General features: G+C 40.8%; 1 protein-coding gene and 1 long non-coding RNA gene across 9 annotated transcripts in view; both read left to right on the top strand.

Moving 5' to 3' along the window:
- The window catches only part of RORA (RAR related orphan receptor A), a 779,268-nt gene that overhangs the window by 732,974 nt on the left and 25,221 nt on the right, over positions 1-21,073 (top strand). For all 8 annotated transcript variants that reach the window (XM_043918826.1, XM_043918825.1, XM_043918827.1 and 5 more), the window contains one exon: positions 19,875-20,016. In XM_043918826.1, coding sequence (XP_043774761.1) covers positions 19,875-20,016 — 142 coding nt within the window. The remainder of the gene's footprint in view (positions 1-19,874; positions 20,017-21,073) is intronic.
- On the top strand, positions 17,167-19,139 carry LOC122704319. The gene is made up of 2 exons (XR_006343837.1): positions 17,167-17,217; positions 18,627-19,139. It is a non-coding gene; the product is annotated as an uncharacterized LOC122704319 (long non-coding RNA).

The following is a 21,073-nucleotide window of genomic DNA, read 5'->3' as shown; positions in this document are numbered from 1 at the left end:
TTTACTTCTACAATGCCTAAAAATTCAACCCCTTGGCATTTTGAGTGATGAGAAGCAACAGGACGAAATAAGCATTGGGGTGTTCATTATAATGAAGGAAGTTTTATATATAGATATATGTGTGTATACACAAACACAGACACACACCTATAAAATGCCTCCCATCAAAATAATGGGAGGCTGGAGAGAAGTGTTTTGAGTGTGGCTCATTTGTCACTTCCAATCCCAGCACTGATATCTCTCTGGTTGTCTTCTTTCAAAAAAGAGATGACTCCAGACTTCCATAATGTCCCTGTTATAAGCTTTATAAGAAGGTGTTTCTGAGAAGTTTAATGGGAATGCAGTTGAAAATCTTTTTGCTGGCACACAGATGTTGACACATCTAGTCAAACTGTGGCAAGGTTTTTGGGAAGAAGTGAGTTCTGGTCCCAGGGCCACCACTTGTTCCTGTTGTTTTAGGCACGTCTTCATCTTTTAGTGACTCTGTTTCTTCATCCATAAAGTGACATTCCTCCTGTCTTTTAGAACTATTCCAAGAATAGAAATAAAAACTATAAATAAAAGTCCTTATAAGCTGAAAAGTGCTATTTAAATCTAATAGTCTTCTTGCTGTTGTTGCTTTTTTAATCATTACTGATGCTGATCACAGGGCAACATGAACAGTGCATGCATAACGTGGGAATGGAAAATAGAGATGTTTCTCCTAATCATTCAAGACCCCTGAACCTAGATTGCCTCTGTTATTCAAATTTCAATTTATTAAGATTTAAATCCTCCTGCTTATCTTGAAAGGGCCTGGAGACAGCTTGCTTACAGGATTAAACAGTGCAGAATAAACAGGAGAGAAGCTGTTTAGACGCGCAGGAGGCCTCTGAGATCGTTGCTTGCTACTGAACCAGGCCTGGATTAGCCCTAAAGCGTTCGGAGGCGGAAGCAAAAAAATAAAATCCATATATATGGTTAGCTTCCCTTAGTGAAATTAGAAAATACAATGTCATAAAATGCAAGACCACCTTCACACACAAATAACTACTGAAAGACTTAATAGAAATTTCCCTCGTAGCATCCTTATGTCTTTGTTTTACTGTTAATCATTCGTGGTAACATTTACCACTTTGTAAGTGTACAAATGCTTCATATTGATCTCATCTTGGGGAAGCTTGAGATTTCTGCACACCGACTACATACTTTTTTTTTTTAATTCACTCATCTTTAGAAATAGAGAACTTTTTACTCAAAGGAAACGGAATTATTCATCTCTGTGGTAACCCTCAAGACCTCAAGGTTCTGTATTAGCAAGGAAAATAAATTATTTCCTCAATTTGCCCCCCCTCCAAATTAATTACTGAATTAAAATTAAAACAAATGAAATCAGCTGCCTGGCCTATGTTACCCCAAGCTGTAAGGAAGAGAGGGATCTGTCTGTGACAGCTGTCATTTCATTGATTTTTGAGGTTAATTTGGCTAATGTGACTGGACAGTTGTCAGACGTCATCCTCACCCACTCTGTGTTTGCACCTTCTTGTCCATTGTAGGGGATGGCATAGCCTCTTTTTTTCTCTTTTTTTTTTCCTGTTTTTAATTGGAGGATAATTGCTTGGCATGGCCTTTCATGATGAAAGGTGTATAGCCAGCAGTGCTCCTTACCAGGAGTTCCAAGCAGACTGGATTTTTGTGCACTGCTTATCACCTAGGTGTTTTCTTGAGTTGACAGGGTCCCAAGCATTAACCACAGGTACCTTTGTGCTGTTCACAAAGCTGCTGACTCTGTCTCTGTCTTTCAGTAATGCCACACATAGTTTAATGTGGCAAATTGAATTGGATACAGAACCTAGGAATGGCATCCAGGGCAGGGCCAGGGAGAGGGCCCGGGCTACTTCATAGGAAACACCCCAGCAGTTCTGAAGATTAACGACATGCTATTCAAAAAGATTTGAATTGATTCCCTGAGTACCACTGTTTACAGAGGCAGAAACAATGTGTGTTTTCTTTGTTTATTTATGACAAAAATGAAAGTGATAAGAAAGCAAAGGGCAGCTATTACTTCCCTGTTGTCATTTTCCTAGATTCCCTTCCAGATCTTGTGCAGCCTCAGTGCCAAAGTGTTTTTGGTTATCTGCAGTTTCTCATCACTATTGACTTTATACAATGGAAATATCAAAAACAATTAAAACTTAATTTTATTAACAGATTGGGCCTATGCCCAGTCTAGGATCTATACAATGGTATGTGTTTATATTTGATGCATGTAGTATTTGCTCTGCACCATAGTTTCTGCCTCAATTAACCTCCTTTTAATTAAAGTATAGTTGATTTACAGTGTCATGGTAGTTTCAGATATACAGCACAGTTATTCAGAATCTTTTCCAGACTAATTTCCCTTAAGTGTGTGTTAGTTGCTCAGTCGTATCCAACTCTTTGCAGCCCTATGGACTATAGCCCACCAAGCTCCTTTGTCCATGGGATTTTCAGGCAATAATACTGGAGTTGGTTGCCATTTCCTTCTCCAGGGGATCTGCCCAACCCAGGGATCGAACCTGGGTCCCCCACATTGCAGGCAGATTACTTAACATCCGAGTATAATCCCCTAGTCTATACAGTGGGTCTTTGTTGGTTATCTATTTTATATATGGTGGTATGTACATGACAACTAACATTTCCATCTCTAGTCGTGATGAAGTCAAGAGGTTTCTACTTTTGCCAACGGTGTTAATGATTTATCATATTCTAACCAGATGAAGGTGGTTGTATCGTGACAGATTGTCAATAATTTATCTCTGTGATAGAATCATCAGATTTAAGGAAAATTTCTGATTAGACTTCCCTGGTGGCTCAGATGGTAAAGCATCTGCCTACAATGCAGGAAACCCGGGTTCAATCCCTGGATTGGGAAGATCCTCTGGAGAAGGAAATGGCAACCCACTCCAGTACTCTTGCCTGGAAAATCCCATAGACAGAGGAGTGTGGTAGGCTACATGCCATGGGGTCACAAAGAATCAGACACGACTGAGCAACTTCACTTTCACTTTTCTGATTAGATATATAGATAGATATCTAATAAGAGAAAAAAAAGTGACTCAGTCTTTGTCTGAAAAAAAATGACTTTGTGAATGTATTTTAAATTGCACTTTAAAAGCAACAGCCTGAAGCCACAAGAAATCATAGAACCTGTATATAGTCACTGAAACGATTCTGTCTTCACCACATACTTGCTCAGGTAAGCATTACACGTGAACAGCCCAAGTGGATGTTTTGGTAGCTCTTTTTCTGGTTCCTGAGTATTCCCAGTTCACTCTAAGTCCCTTTGACTGTATGCAGAGAGACAGCATAGTGTCAGACTTACGTTCTGATTCTTGAACCAGACTGCCTGGGTTCAAGTCAGAGTTGTGCTATTTACCAGTTTGAGCAGCTCCCCAACCTCTCTGTGCCTCTGTTGTTGCAGACGTTTAGGTAAAGCACTCACAAGAGTGCTGGTGTAAGAAGCACTCACTGAGTATTGGTTCTGGTTGTTATTCTTGGGCAAGCCTGAGTAATGTGCTCTGTACAGGCAGACACTATTTCCAGGACATCTGTGGGTCCAGTCTTGATTTTGTGACCATTCGTAATTTGATATGCAGCTCTGCCAGTAAAAACAACAAAAATACAAGCACCCCCTTGGGTGCTTTATAAACACTATAAGGAATCTAAGGACACAGGAGACGAGATTGGGTGCACTCAGGGTGGTGTGGCTATAGACATGGCAGTTTAGTGATTAAGATTCCATGCTTCCATTGCAGAGAACTCGGGTTCGATCCCTGGTTGGGGAACTAAGGTCTAAGGTCCCATGTGCTGCAGGGCAACGAAGCCCAACTACTGAGGCTACGAGCTCAAGAGCCCGTGCTCTGCAGCTGGGAAAGCCCCTGAGTGGCCAAACTATAGAAATCCTACCTGCCACAGCAAAGATGCAGCACAGTCAAAAACAAAGAAAAAGAAAGATGACGGAATCCTTCCTTCATGCAGCTAGCTCACAGTCTACTTGTGGAGATGAGACATTTGTAGCATATGAAGAACGCAATACCAGGGTGAGGCCACAGTCTGAGATGTGACCCACGAATCACACGTCCACTAGGCAGCCAGAGCCTAAAAATGGGCAAGTCTTGGTTGTATTCTAGGGACAGGATGTAGTAACCTGGTTTGACAAGAGCAGCGGGGTACTTTCTCTAGACAGTGGAAGATAAGGTTAGACAGGTATGCTATCCCAAATTTTTAAGAACTCTGTTATGCCAAGGTTTTTATTATAAAAATATTGTCCTTATTCTTTGGAAATAATGAAGGAACAATGTATTAGCACTGGGCAAGCCCTGAATATTGCATTTCAGAAGACTGTTGAATCCAGGCCTAGAAGGGCTTAGCTCTGTCAGAAAAGATGTTTCTGAGCTTTTGGAACAGAAAGTAGTCCCAGCCCTGGGTGCGCACCAGCAGGGAGTGTCATGTAGGCTGGGCATGCTTGCCAGGGAGGAGGGGCCAGCTCATGGAGCATGGAGACAGAGGAGAAGGCCAGAAATAAAATGAGAAACTGCTTTCAGGGTTCCGGTTGACTCTTCAAAGTGAATACAAATGCTGAAGTGTTTATGGTTGAGGCTTTCTTTTGAGATATGGCTTCCCTGGTAGCTCAGCTTTTTAAGAATCTGCCTGCAATGCAGGAAATCCCGGTGTGATTCCTGAGTTGGGAAGATCCACTGGAGAAGGGATAGGCTACCCCCTCCAGTATTCTTGGCTTTCCTAGTGGCTCAGCTGGTAAAGAATCCACCCGCAATGGGGGAGACCAGGGGTCGATCCCTGGGTTGGGAAGATACCCTGGAGAAGGGAATGGCTACACACTCCAGTATTCTGGCCTGGAGAATTCCATGGATATAGTTCCATGTGGTCGCAAAGAGTCAGACATGACTGACTTTCACTTTCTTTTTCACTTTTCTTCTGAATCATGGTTCTGTTTATCATCCGACTTCAGTTCTTACCTTCAGTATTAGATACAGTGGTTGCTTAGGGGATAATGATGAAACATTTATCTCAAGATTAAAACACACACACACACAGTTTTTCATCCATATTCTTTTAGTCTTTGGGGCTCTACCATAACTTTTCCCCCCAGTTTTATTGAAAAATAATTAGCATATGCTACTGTATAAATTTAAGGCATTCAGCATGATGGTATGATTTACATATCTTGTGAAATGGTTATCAAAATAATTTCAGCTAACATTCATTTTCTCGTACACATATGATGCTTGAACAACTTGAGTTTGAACTGCGTGGGTCCACTGACTTATACTCACACAGATTTTTTTCAATAAATAATACTGAGAAAAAAAAATACTGAGGAGAAATTGTAAATAAATATGAATTTCTTTTTAATGTTATCTTTTCATATTTGATGTCTACTGTTGGTAATGCATATAACATCTCCTGTATTGTATATGACAATATGGATGTAGATGCTGACAGACAATTCATCTTGAAAACAGAGGACATAAACTTATAGTATTGATAAATACAATAGAGGACTGTCAGTATATTTTCTCCTCCCTTTGATTTTTTAATAACATTTTCTTTTCTTTAGCTTATTTTATTGTAAGAATATGTTGTATAGCTCATACAACATACAAAATTTTTATTAACTATTTATGTTATTAGTAGTTCAGTTTGCAGGGAGTCAAAAGTTAAACTTGGATTTTTGACTAAATGGGGGTTTACAACCCCTAACCCTTGCATTGTTCAAAGGTTAACTGCAGATACAATAAAAAAAAAAAAAAGAGAAAACTTTTTCTCTTTGTGATGAAAACTCTTAGGATTTATTCTCATATCAACTTTCCTACATATCATATGGTAGTGTTAACTATGATTATCATTCAACTATGATTTCTTTTTTAAATTTTGAATGCTTTTGTCCATCATGGATTTTTTTTTTTTTTTTTTTGGCGCCAGTTTTAATTTTTATTTAGTTTTTGGCCATGCCATGCGGCATACAGAATCTTAGTTCCCCAACCAGTGTTTAAAACCCATGGTCCCTACAGTGGAAGCATGGAGTCTTAACCACTGCACTGCCAGGGATGTCCCTAACTTCTTAAATAATATTGTACAGTTGAGTATTTCAGTTAGTAAATTGATTTCTGATTACATTTAAGACCCTTTACCTTGTGCTAAGTCTAAGAATAGAGTCCATGCATGTGTCAAATATTTATTCATTAATACATACATTTAAGATGATGTCTTATGAAAAGCTTTCTCTTCCACCCAGGAAAGGGAGAACTTGGAATTTTTTTTGCTTTGCATTGACAAATACTCTCTCTGAAATTAGCAAGTCTTTTCAGAGATATCCCAGAACACATAAATCAGTACTTTTTTTTTTTTTCTGTTAAAGAGTTAAAGCATTTTCTGGAGTTGTTTATGTTTTAGGTTAAAAACACATATCCACAAATGTTCCTTTTAGGCCCAAATTGTTCTTCTTTTTTAAGAGTTCTAATATTTTCATTTCAGTTGTAAAATTTCACTCACCCTGGGTCAATCTTGTCCACTTTTCAGCATTAGTACATTTATGCTCAACATTTTTACTTCAGTACTTTATAGCACTTGGCCCCAGTGTTAGAGCTAGTCATTTAAAATGAAAATTAGATTTGGCTGTTATTACATCCTGTGACATCAGAGTTTCATTTCTGTTATAGACAGGTGGTAAGAACAAATTTTTTATTTAGCAAAATCTTCCAGGCCTGTGATGAAATAAATGCACAAGTGGTTGGATGTGTTAAACCCCAATTTGCATCAAGATGATTTGGATATTTGAGGGGTTTTTTTGTTTTATGATTTTTTTTTTTTTTCGGTTTCTTTGGTTTGGTCTTAATCATGCCTCTGCCCATAGAAAATGCTGGGCTTGTGAACTTGTGGTGCCTAGGGTGTACCATGGCGTCTGGCTCAGAGTAGGACTTCTCATGCCTGCTTGGGAATCACTATTGCTGAATGTGTCACTGGGATTGGATCTGAGCATGGCAGATCACCAGATGTATGGCAAAACAGACATCTCCTCTTACCAAATATGACACATGAGGTCAGTTTTAATCAGAGAGTATTTGCACATACAATTCTACAGGGAGTTCAGTCACTATTGAACGGGAAAGTAGTTGAGAAGATCCATCTTGCCATGATTTATTGCTACCAGCTGCCTGAGTGTGGGGCCATACCAGCTCACTTTGGCAAATGATGTTTCCTGTTTTGCTTTGTGTTTTTCTAAAGAACAAATTTCCTTTTTCTTTTGCTTCCTTTTGGAATGTTATTCCTGCCTCCCCCCACTTTAGTTTTATCACTTCTTCTGCCTCTTCCTTTCTTTGATTTTAATCTATGCATGCCCTCTCTTTTCCCCTCAGTAAAATTAAGTTGCCAGTTATATTCTTTCTTAATTTTAAATCCTTAACTTTCAAGCCCACGTTTATCCAAAGATATGTCTTCTTGCTCACCCCCATACTTCTGAACATTCCAACAGGAAGTTCCCAAAATAAATAAAACTGAAATCGAATTCATACCTTTCTAGCTAGGATTCTCAGCTCTTCTCAGGCTCAGGAGTGAAATGAGAGGGATTCCCACTTCCATAGTCTCCCAGATCCCAACATTTCAGTTGGCTTGGAAAATACAATAATCCACTCAGGCATATGAGCATTCACAATAAATCATAGAGTTATGAATAAATCTTGGTTGTCAAAAGCAAATGTGTAGCCGTTCCAACGCGTCTGCCATTAGAATTCAGCAAGGCAGCTGTCAGCTGTTTTCTTGTAATTAAACAGCCAATGAGCAGCTAATTAAGACATATGTGTATACAGAAGTGGAAGTGGGTATGTTAATGAACTGTAGGAATCAATTCATTAAGTGAAAATTGTCAAAAGACCAAACATCAGATCAGCATTTCAGCCTATGCCTCCCTGGGAAGGAGCCCCGAGCAGGAGGGGAGCCCCTGAGAGCCAGAACCCCACCCCAGCACCTTCCCAGCCACACTTACAGGTCTCTGCCACTAAGGCCCACTTGGGGGCAAAGATATTAATAACTCCAATAGGAAATGTCACGTCTATTTCAAAGTCTTTTATTAAGGAGACCTAGCAAAGGAAAGTTGTTTTCCTACTTGTGTAAACCTAGTATTTGATACCCTATAAAATGCCATCTCCCTCAGCTCATGTCTGAACCATTATGTGGAACTTTGTACAACTGAAAAGTGAGGCTTTTTTGCCTGTTTGTTGTTTATCTGTTTTTGTTTGGTCTGCCCTGATCTTTGTATGCATGTCTTCTGGGTAGTGTATTAAGAAGTCTCTGGCCTTTGGGTTTAGATGTTCCCAGAGTTCAAGAATTCAAATCTTGGCTCCTCTCCTTCAACTGCTGTGTGTCTTTGAAAAGATGGTTTAACCTCTCTGAACTGGAATTTTCTCATTTGTAAATAGACATAAAAATACCTGCTTTGTAAAGTTGTTGTGAATTGCACATGAATCATGTTTTTGAAGTGTCCTCCACGGTGCTTGGTATACAAGAGGAGCTCGCCATGTGGTTGTTACCACGGTTTTTTATCGCTGGCATCATTTTTCCTCTGGTCCTTCATTCCACAAGTGTTTGTTGACTGCTGCAAGTACTAGGCTATGCAATAACCCATTCAGGAGATGGCAGGTGTGGGGACCTGAGAAAATTGTGATGAAGATAGAGAAAAGCAGATGGATCTGCGGAATATAAAGATGACCAGAAACAGCCTAATTTGGTGACTGCATGGATATGGATGGGGAGGGAGCAGGAAAGCCCATTTTTCTGCTTTGAATATCTGGGTTAAGGGTGGAACCCTTGCCTGAGCAAGGAAACACTGGAGGAAAAGAGACTGGGAAAATGATCAGTGGGTCAGGAAGTGTTCTATTCGGAATGAAGATAAAGCCATTCAGTATGTATTGAATGAATAAACAATAAGGTCCTACTGTATAGCACAAAGGAAATCTATATTCAGAATCCTATGATAGGGCTTCCCTGGTGTCTCAGTGGTAAAGAATCCATCTGCCAACACAGGACATGGGTCCAATCCCTGATCCAGAAGATCCCACATGCCGCAGAGCAAGTAAGCCTGTGCGCCGCAACTCTCGAGTCTGCGCCCTGGAGCCCAGCAGCCACAACTACTGAAGCCCACACGCCCGAGAGCCTGTGCTCCACAACAAGAGAAGCCACTGCAGTGAAAAGCCCACACTCCACAACTAGAGTAACCCCTACTTGCCACAACTAGAGAAAAGCCCACTCAGCAGTGAAGACCCAGCACAGGCAAAAATAATAAATAAATATATTTTAAAAATATATCCTATGATAAACATAATAGAAAAGAACATAAAAAAGAAGGCATATATAACTGAATCACTTTGCTATACAGCAGAAATTAGCATATTGTAAATCAACTATAGTTTAATTTTTAAAAAAGATAAAGCCATTCAGCTAAAGTTTCTGGAGAAGGTTTGTATATGTGTGTGTTGGTGGTGGGGGTGATGGGGCTGTGGAAGGCCAAGCCACAGCTCTGGGTATGTGCCAATCCAAAATAGGGAGGAGCCACTCAGACAGCCTGTTGGAAAGCTGAGCATCCAGCAAGGACTGGGCTCAGTCCAGTCACCTGCTGGTCAGTTTTTAACAATCAACTCTCTGGAACACAGTGTCTATACATATGTACATAACTTTTGTATGTATGTCACTGATACGATTTCATACAATTTACAAGTAGTGCAACTGACAATACATCATTATGAACAGAATATATAATATATGAAATGAAAGTGAAAGTGTTGGACTCTCAGTTGTGTCCGACTCTTTGCGACCCCTTGGACTGTAGCCCGCCAAGCTCCTCCCTCCATGGGATTTCCCAGGCAAGAATAATATAGTGGGCAGCCATTCCCTTCTCCAGGGGATCGTCCCATCCCAGGGATCGAACCCAGGTCTCCTACATTATAGGCAGATTCTTTACCATCTGAGCCACCCATATAATATATAGTATATATTATATATGTGATGTATAGTATGTATGTAGACAGATGATTCTCACTGAATACATTCATTGATTTTTGCTGAACTCTTATATCCACACTTGTGGTTGTGGTTGATGAAAGACTGTAGTGTCAGCGTGATTTTTCATTTACAATAATGAATAAGAAGAAAGTGAAACAAGGAAGAGCATGTTTTGGAACTTCTCTCATTCGTCAGTAATGATGTGAGCAACTACTTTCTGAATCAGATAATAGTTTTTAAAGATTGGAAGGATCGATCTTCACATTTTTTGTGCTCCTCACAATGTGATGGCTATAAACATTACATACTTTTAAATTGAACCTGCATTGTTCCATTTTCTTCATCACTTTTTAAAAAAAAATTATTGAAATACAGTTGATTTACAAGGTTGTGTTAGTTTCAGATGTACAGCGAAGTGATTAAGTTATACGTATACATATATTCATTCTTTTTCAGATTTTTTACCTTATATGGATTATTACAGAATAGTGAGTATAGTTTCCTGTGCTATACAGTAGGTCCTTGTTGGTTATTTTATATATGGTGGTAGTGGTTTAGTCACTAAGTTGTGTCTGATTCTTTGCAATCCCATGGACTGCAGCCCACCAGACTCCTCTGTGCATGGTGGGATTTCCCACGCACAAATTCTGGAGTGAGTAGCCATTTCCCTCTCCAGGGGATCTTGCGACCCAGAGATTGAACCCACATCTCCTGCTTGGCAGGTGGATTCTTATCACTGAGCCACCTGGGAAGCCCATTTTATATATAGTAGTGCAATGGCAACCCACTCCAGTGTTCTTGCCTGGAGAATCCCAGGGACGGGGGAGCCTGGTGGGCTGCCGTCTGTGGGGTCGCACAGAGTCGGACACGACTGAAGTGACTTAGCAGTAGCAGCAGCAGCATGTATATGTCATAAGTTAAAGTTTTATAATGGTTATGTTTAACAGTTGGTTCACAGAATTCCTGAAATTTTGACATTCAGCTCTTGCAACCCAGTATCAGCCTTCTCCCATACCCATGGCCTCTGTCCCCAAGCTGGGGAACTCCAATCTAACGGGATCAATGAAAATTTTCAGAGTATACAGCCAGATTTTTTTTTTTTAATAGCAATAGGGTCTTCCCTGGCTAAGACTCTGCACTCCCAATGCAGGGGACCCAGGTTCGATCCCTGGTCGGGGAACTATGTCCCACAATGATACACCTAGAGATCCCACAGTAAAGATAGAAGATCTTGCATGCAACAACTAAGATCTGGCACAGCCAAATAATTTTTTTAATTAGGCAATAGATTTTCCAAGGAACAGAGGCAGAAGTTAGAAATAAAACTCAACAAAAGGCACTTTGAAAGGCCTGGTGAAATAAGGCAGGAAACACTGGCAAATTCTCTTTGAGGCAGTGGAAATGGAGGCGGAAGGTTGATGAATGTGAGAAAGTCAAGACTGAGTAACAGGGGTTTTGTTAGCCCAACACTGCAGGAGAGATGCTTATGTGGAAGGCACTACACTTAAAATGAGGACGCTGGAGTTCAAGTCCCAGCAATGACACGAAGCCACGGGACAGCCTTGGACATGTCACTTAGCTTTCTCAGCTTCATTTTTGTTGTCTGCAAAGTCAGAGAGCTAGAGTAGATCCCTGATTCTTAACAAAGGGAAGGCAGCAGAGTCTTCAGGAAGCTTTGTTAAAATGTTTACCATACAGAATGACGTGTCTTCTTTTTTGATCTATAAAAATGTTGTAGATCACATTGTTCAAACTAGCATGTATGTCAGTGACTATACCCTCAAACCTTCTGGTTCAGAAGATCTCAGGTGTATTTTTTAAAAGTTCCACGGGTGATTCTGATACACGTTCAGTTGGAGAACTACCGAGTCGAGTAATCTCAACTTCCTTTCATCTCTAAAGGCTGTGTGCATATTCTCATTTACTGTTTGCAATGACTGCATGTGAGTTTGCTGCCACGAGGTGGTGGTAGCGTCCCACAGTCACACCGTGTACCGGTCTCCTACCCTGCATTTCACCATGGTGGCCCTCTGCTCCAACCCACCGCGTGTGTAATGGCACATCTCCATGTACCTTGACAGCCGTAAACAGTGAACTTTTAAGAAAGCCAAAGAAGTCATTCATTAGCTCAGCTTTTAGAAGTGGAACTCCACCATTGCATATTTAACATCTGTCCCAGCTTCTGTGCTTTCTTCCTTACACATACATCCTCTGTTCCTCCCCAAAACTCCAAGCGCGGCCTTGTGCTGTCACGGCTGTGTGGCTTCCAGCGTCCCTAGAACCGGGGTCCCAGCATCATTTCTCAGTGGGACCCTCTCCAGGTCCCACTGTCAGTCAAGATCTGGCTTCTACATTTGTGAGCAGGCTTCTCTCTTTATGAAGGAAGACACATACCATACTTTCTCCCTTTCTTCCTTCTTGCTCTTCTAATCTTTCTCCTCTTATATGCTCATTCGCTTTAAATACTTTATCAGTTTAACTGCCCAAATCCTCTGAGAAACCCCAAGGATATACTGAGATGAAGAGCTTTTATTTTTTTGTTTATCGGCCATGCCTTGTGACATGTGGCATTCTTGTTCCCTGATCAAGGATCGAACCCAAGTGCCTTGCATTGAAAGTTCGGAATCTTAACCACTGTACCACCAGGGAAATCCCTGTAGAGTTGTGTTTTGTTTTGTTTTGTTTTTAAAGGGGAGACAAGGGGCAGGAAAGGAACACCAAGCCCTCGTTGTATCTGAAAGGCAAAGTTTGGTGTGTCTGATACACCTAGGCTTACCCTTTCCCTCCATCCGTGGCTCTCACCTTGTAAACCTGCCTGACCCCTCCCCTTTGGGATTTGATAGCTAGCCTTGTGGGCTGTCAGCTTAGTCCAAAAGAAAGGTTTCTTCTGTGGTTCTTAGCGCTGCCACTCCCTGAACTTTGCACAGGCACTTGCTCAGATGATTCAGTGAGAAGCAAATGGGGTTGTAAAGAGTAAGGTGTGTCTATTTGCACATTTGCTTTCCCCAAGCCCTTCAGAGCCGAGACATCTACACAAGTGGAGTCCTTTTTCAGATATTGGTTCCAGCCTCAGCACCATTGCTCCAAGAGGGTGTGGAAAGCCTCGTGGATTTGTCTTGCAAATAGATGGCATAATTTCTCAGACATCTTTAAAGATAGTGACTGGGTCCTTGGACTCAGTTTGTGTTGTTATTGTTTTGTTTTCTAAATGAGCCAAAGTAATTTAGAAACAAGTAAGGTGAATTAAAGAGGACGTAACCCTCCTGGTGAGAAATGAGGGAAAATCATGAAATGGTGAAACTGACTTTCTCGTGTGAATATCCCACATCAGGAGGTGGCTATAGAAGAGGAGTTTATTAAATGCCTGGGCAGTGACAGCATGGCCAGCTAAAGGGGTTAACCGGGAGGAAAACTAGTTTCAGAACAGATCAGTCTTGCCCCTTTATCATGCATACCTTGTGTCTTGACACTGCTTCCTTTAATGGTCACCTTCTATAAGAACCCCCAAGTGGGAATCCTTTTTGACACGCAAAAGAAGCAGAAGAACAACAAAAGGGATAAAAGTGTGAGTTCTGGAATTAAACCACCTGAATTCAGATCCTGACTTTATCCCACGCTGGGCGAGGGGGGTGGGGGGGGGGGTTGGATTCTGAGCTAGTGCCTCTAAGCTTCAGGTTCTTTGACCTAAAAACCAGGAAAATGATAGTGCCTGCCTCATGCTGCCCTTGTCAAAATTAAAGCCTCTTACACAGAATGAAGTAAGTCAGGAAGAGAAAAACAAATGTCATATATTAATCATATATATGGAACCTAAAAAATGGTACTGATGAGCCTATTTGCAGGGCGGGAATGGAGACACAGACGTGGAGAGGGGACTTGTGGACGCAGCGGGGGAAGGAGCAGGGCATGGACTGAGAGAGCAGCGTTGACGTGTGTACACTACCACCTGTGAAACAGACAGCTGGGGGAAGCTGCCTTTGCCCCAGGTTGCGGAGCCCAGCCTGGCACTCTCTGATGACCTAGAGGGGTGGGCTGGCAGGGCGAGGGAGGCTTCAGAGGGAGAGGATACGCGTATACTCAAAGACTGATTCATGTTGTTGTACGGCAGAAACCAACACAACGTTATAAAGCAATTATCCTCCAATTAATCTAAAAAAATTAAATGATGGAATCCATATAAAGCACAGGGTGACAAGCAAATAATACACATGTTTTAACGCTACCTGGGATTGGTTTTAATCAGATAGGGTAAGACACCTAAGACACAAACATGACCGCCATGAAGGGAGAGAAATTGGTTATAACATAGGTTCCTAGAAATAGGAGGCATAACATGCCACACAGGGGACCACAATGAGAAGCCGTGTCAGTCAGAGGCAGAGAGAGGGAGAGGAAAACCTAGGAGGAGGTGACTGGTCTAGTCTCTGGATTGGTTGGTCTTCATGTGAAAAGTATGCTCCCAGGCAAGTTGTTTGCTACTTCTAGAAACTAGGTAGCCCTGGGAAGTACAATCTCCTCTGAGTTAGCAAGACCTCAAGATGTCAAAGCATTAAAAATACAGTGTAAATAGATATGATTAGAAGACTTCTGTGGCAGACCAGTGGTTAAGACTTCGCCTTCCAATGCACAGAACGTTGAGTTCAATCCCTGGTCAGGGAGCTAAGACCCCACATGCCTCATGGCCAAAAACACAGAACACAAACAACAGAAGCAATATTGTAACAAATGAAGTAAAGACTTTAAAAATGGTCCACATTAAAAAAAAATATTTAAAATAATGCATTCATTAAGGTCTCTCCTTCCATCATCATCATATCTTCCCCAGTATCATTATCATTATTCCCTCTCAGGGTTCCCTTTTAGCAGAGCAAACTGGTGGTTGTATATGGCTTCTGTGCTAACATTTTGGAACTTGATTAGTGGTAGTTTGATGTTCACTTAAGTTTAATGTGTAAAAACTAAAGAGTAGCCTTTTTTCCCTTTGATAATGACCCAAGCATTATTCAAGAGTGGTGTCTAGACGTGTATTTCTTAGTTTTTAAGAAAGTGGAGACATTGTAAAGGATCCTAAGAATGCTAAAGGTACAAAAGAACCTAGAAAGAAAGGTGGCAGATACCGTGATTTGGTCTGTAGAGGAGGCCCTGGGAGATAATGGTGCAGGCTGTATGTACTGGCTCCATTCAAAGAACAAGAGAGAGCGTGACATTCTTCATATTCAGTGATTAGGGAACAAACTGGAGCAGACTCTTTATGACGCAGACTCTTTTCTTTCCTATTTTCACAAAAGGAAACGCAAATAATTTGTGATCCTAAATCCCTGCGTAGGTCCAACTCTCACATCTATACATGACTACGGAAAAAACCATAGCTTTGATTAATGGGCCTCTGTCAGCAAGTAATGTCTCTGCTTTTTAATATGCTGTCTAGGTCTGTCATAGCTTTTCTTCCAAGGAGTGTCTTTTCATTTCATGGCTACAGTAACCATCCACAGTGATTTTGGAGCCCAAGACAGTAAAGGTTCTCACTGTTTCCATTGTTTCCCCATCTATTTGCCATGAAGTAATGAGACTGGATGCCATGATCTTCGTTTTTTGAATATTGAGTTTTAAGCCAGCTTTTTCACTCTCCTCTTTCACCTTCATCAAGATGTTCTTTGGTTCCTCTTCACTTTCTGCCATTAGGCTGGTGTCATTTGCATATTTGAGGTTATTGATATTTCTCCCAGCAATCTTGATTCCAGCTTGTGCTTTATCCAGCCCGGCATTTTGCATGATGTACTCTGCATATAAGTTAAATAAGCAGGGTGACGATATACAGCCTTAGATGTACTCCTTTCCCAGTTTGGAACCAGTCCATTGTTCCATGTCCAGTTCTAACTGTTGCTTCTTGACAAGGATACAGGTTTTGTAGGAGGCAGGTAAAGTAGTCTGATATTCCCAGCTCTTGAAGGATTTTCCACAGTTTGTTGTGATCTACACAGTGAAAGGCTTTAGCATAGTCAATGAAGCAGAAGTAGATGTTTTTTCTGGAATTCTCTTGATTTTTCTGTGACCCAGAAGATGTTGGCAATTTGATCTCTGGTTCCTCTGCCATTTGTAAAACCAGCCTGTACATCTGGAAGTTCTCGGTTCATGTATTGTTGAAGCCTAACTTGGAGTATTTTAAGCATTACTTTGCTAGCATGTGAGATGAGTAGTTATGTGGTAGTTTGAACATTCTTTGGGATTGGAATGAAAACTGACCTTTTCCAGTTCTGTGGCCACTGCTGAGTTTTCCAAATTTGCTGGCATGTTGAGTACAGCACTTTCACAGCATCATCTTTTAGGATTTGAAATAGCTCAGCTGGAATTCCATCACCTCCACTAGCTTTGTTTGTAGTGATGCTTCTTAAAACCCACTTGACTTTGCACTCCAAGATGTCTGTCTCTAGGTGAGTGATCACACCATCATGGTTATCCACGTCATTAATATCTTTTTTGTGTCGATGTTCTGTGTATTCTTGCCACCTCGTCTTAATATCTTCTGCTTCTGTTAGGTCCATACTGTTTCTGTCCTTTATTGTGCCCATCTTTGCATGAAATGTTCCCTTGGTATCTCTCATTTTCTTGAAGAGATCTGTAGTCTTTCCCATTCTATCGTTTTCCTCTATATCTTTGCATTGTGCATTTAGGAAGGCTTTCTTATCTCCTTACTGTTCTTTGGAACTCTGCATTCAGATGGGTATGTCTTTCCTTTTCTCCTTTGCCTTTCACTACTTTTCTCAGCTATTTGTAAGGCCTCCTCAGACAACCATTTTGCCTTTTTGCATTCCTTTTTCTTGGGGATGGTTTTGATCACCGCCTCCTGTACAATGTTATGAACCTCTGTACATAGTTCTTCAGGCACTCTGTCTATCAGATCTAATCCCTTGAATCTGTTTGTCACTTCCACTTCCATAAAGAAGGCTGAGCGCCGAAGAATTGATGCTTTCGAACTGTGGTGTTAGAGAAGACTCTTGAGAGTACCCTGGACTGCAAGGAGATCAAACCAGTCAATCCTGAATATTCATTGAAAGGACTGATCCTGAAACTGAAACTCCCATGCTTTGGCCATCTGATGCGAAGAGCCAACTCATTGCAAAAGACTCTGATGCTGAGAAAGATTGAAGGCAGGAGGAGAAGGGGATGACAGAGGACGAGATGGTTAGATGGCAATACCTACTCAATTGACATGAGTTTGAGCAAGCTCTGGGAGATGGTGAAGGGCAAGGAAGCCTGGTGTGCTGCAGTCCGTGGGGTCACAAAGAGTTGGGCGTGACCGAGCAATTGATCAAACAAGCCCCTGCAGTGACAGCAAACACGGAGTGGTATAGTCTCAAGAAAGAATGAAATATCTTTCGGCCTTGGCAGAGGTTATATGTCTTTGAATCAACTGAATACATAGACACGTGACATCTTGGTATCTCTTTCTAAGGATCATCTGCCTCTGTTACTGTTTATATTTTCTTGAAGTCTATTAAGTGCCAAAGAAAGTTTTACTTCTCACTTTCTTGTCACAGAGAAAAGAAACACAGTAAGGGAAAAAAAGAAAAACAGCTTTAGATATTTTGAGAAAAGAGGGATTGCCTCACAGAAGAGATCAGACTTGATATCAGGAAAATTTGAAGTACAACAGAGAGACAGATTGAGATCCTGGGTCCCTAACCTTGCCCACGTTGGTCAGTGAATAGCTTGGTAGACATCAGAGAGTTGGTAAGAGGTCAGTGCCTGCCCCTCCCATCCTTGGTTGGTCTCCAAAAGGAAAGAACTGGGAACTGAGGTTATATCCATCATAACCATGACTTAATCCACAGAGTCCCCAGCTGTCAGGGAAGAAAGCAGATGTAGTGAATAGTTCTTCCTGAGTAGCTCATATACCTTTCCACTCACATATTATAGACAAATCAAAAAGCACAGATAAACAAAAGAAAAAGATCAGCATTTGTTTTCATTTGAGGGCATAATTTTCCAAAGGTTTCTTCTGTGTTAAATATATGGATTTTCCTTCCAAAATTGGATTATATTGTTTAGTTCTTTAGCTGGTTTTTTTTTTTATTCAGCAGTACATTTCTATCACCACCTTACGTCAATAGTTGTACTTCTGAAATACCATTTTTAGTGGTTGCTGAATATACAGATATCCAACATGACTCTTCCAGTTCACTACTGTTGGACATTTAGCATCTTTATAAATTTGTCTTACCTTAAAGATAGTGCTGTGATGAACATCCATGTAGGTAAATCCTTGTACCTTTCTTATCATTCCTTTAAAATATATTCCTTAAAAAGTAATTTCTAGTTAGTGGATAAGCATGTTTTTTAAGGATTTTAGTATAACTGCCAAGTTGGCCTCCAGAAAAATCTGGTGAGAGAGTACTCTTATCAGTTTGCCCAGCACTCGGTCATTCCATCCATTTGTCAGAGTTTCACCTCACCCTTCGGTACTGGTGTCCCCTGGGTCATGGCCAACCATCTTTGCCATTAAAGATTTGAAGATGATAATAGACCTTTGTAACCTTCATGGTTCTGCTTCATAGAAATGACTCTGGTTACCTTCTTTTTTTTTTTTTCAGAATACATTCCTAGTTTGCAAAACCACTGATGGATAAGTCAACTATCAAGCAATAACCAGAAACAAACCCCACATACATTTGTAAAACAAGGAATGTGCTTGTATAAATAACAAGTTTCTATTATATAGCCCAGGAAACTATATTCTATACCTTGTAATAACCTATGATGGAAAAGAATCTGAAAAAAAGTATATATAACTGAGTTACTTTGCTGTACACCAGAAACGAATACAACATTGTAAATCAACCTTACTTTAGCTTTTTAAAATGTGCTTCTAAATAACATATGGATTAAAAAAGAGATCTATTGAAAACTAGACCATGTTTCATATTGAATAATCATGAAAATACTATATACCAAAACTCATGGGTTGCTACCAAAATGTAACTAAAAGGAACACTGACAGCTTTAAGAAAAGACTAAGCAATGAACATTAATGAGCTAGAAAGAATCTAGCTCAAGGAGTTAGCAAAAATGAATGAATCAATGAATAAATGAGTAAATGAATGAAATCCTTGAGGTCAGTACTCCTTATGCATCTTATTACACCTTCTCATTTACAAAACAATGCTTAACAAATACGTGGGACTTGATGAACATCAGATTGGATTTGTTCAATCTGAAAGTCCATGATTCTGAAAAGATGGTTTTTCCAAACTCTCAAGGGTAGAGTATTCCCAGTCTGATTGATCTGCCAAGATAATCCACCCACGTGTCATTTAACTTCTTGGAGCAGTAGATAGTGACTTTGGGGAATGAAAGATACCTAAAGAGTGGTGGATTTATGTGGTCTGGTTGAGACTGCCACAGTCCACTTAGGTTAGCGTGAGGCTGCACTTTCTCGTCTCGGGACATACAGAGAAACATTCTGTGTTTATTCTACTAAAAATGTTTTGGAGATGAAGGTTAAAGATGAGTGCCTTTGTACCATTGTTATTAAGCATATAGCTTTCAATCATCAGAAGCCAAGAACAGGGCCTGGTCCTTTTCCTTCTACATAGGCAAATGTCTGTTGCAATTAAAGAAAGTTTTGCATGTGTAAGGGACAGAGGATTGGGCTCTGGGGACCCATTTTACTCAAGGAAAAAGAAGTGACTTTAATTTCATTAATGGTTTCCAGGATGATTGTGCTACAAGTTTAATTCTCCATTAAATATTCATGCCGACGGGCGCTTCCTTTCCTGCCTTTAGTATCATTCAGCTCAAGCTGACACTAACCTGTTTTCTATTTCATAACTGAATCACAGGGCTTTTTCAGGAGAAGTCAGCAAAGCAATGCCACCTACTCCTGTCCTCGTCAAAAGAACTGTTTGATTGATCGAACCAGTAGAAACCGCTGCCAGCACTGTCGATTACAGAAATGCCTTGCCGTGGGGATGTCTCGAGATGGTGAGCTCTCGCGGCCTATGCTGCATAATAGCACAGGGTTGTGAAAGTACCTTCTGAAGCCTGGACCCAAGTCTGCCAGAATATGTCCCCTCTGTCCCTCACCACCCCCTCCAGTCTTCCCTCTTCTGGCATCCCCGTGGGTATCACAGCAGTTACTTCCTCGTCTAGAAACCATCCAGGTCAGCTCACTGGCTGATGCAGGGCAGGATGGGGGGGCGGGTGGGGGCATGGAGAAGAAATGTCTATGTGGTCAGAACACCTTCAGGTTTTTGATGTTTAAGACATTGCAGGTGGATGAATTGATGGGAGGTAAGGTGTCACCTGAGGGTCTGAAAAAGGATGCCTTCTAGAAGCATATTTTTTTCCCCATAGAAAACACAAGGCAGAGCTAATTGTTATGCGCTTTATACTAGTCAGCTTATTGGCAGTTGGGATGAATTAGCTTTTATGCTAACTGGATCCAAAGTCAAATATTTGTACATCCAGTATGTGTGAAAATAGTGCAAAGCAGGCCTCAATGACAAATGTTCTTTTCATTAAAACAAGCTATTTTAACAGTTGCAAAAAAGTTTAGGATCTTCCTGGAAAACTGTCTTCAGTGCACTGAATAATCAACACCAGATTTCAAGGCTATTCTTATATAAGAAAATTGGGCTGATAGTACAATGGATACAGTTTAAGGACTTTTCTGAATATACTGGCTGGTTGGCTCCCTTGAGAGATCCCTCTGAAGGAAACATCACTTGCAGTGGAGTTTCAGCCCCTGGAAAAATAACTTCAGGCTGCTAGGCAGGTGTTCTGAAGGTCTGCTTTCCCTAGAATCAGAAGTTCTCGGGCCTGTGGACCTACCCAGGCACAAGTTGTACACAGGATTGCCTCTTAGAATTTGTAGAACCAAAGGGAAGTTTTGCGGATCGGAAGATACAAGTCATAAAACTTACACCGTAGCCTCAGAAATTCCTGTGATATGCAACTCTACAGACTTCAGCTTCCAGTGGCCCTGAACTCACACAACTAGGTTTATCTCTTATGAATCTGTAAGTTAAAAAATCACAGA

This window comes from Cervus elaphus, chromosome 12 (genome assembly GCF_910594005.1).
Source record: "Cervus elaphus chromosome 12, mCerEla1.1, whole genome shotgun sequence".
NCBI lineage: Eukaryota > Metazoa > Chordata > Mammalia > Artiodactyla > Cervidae > Cervus > Cervus elaphus.
Note: the sequence above shows the minus strand (reverse complement) of the source record. Positions and strands in the feature narration are given on the sequence as shown.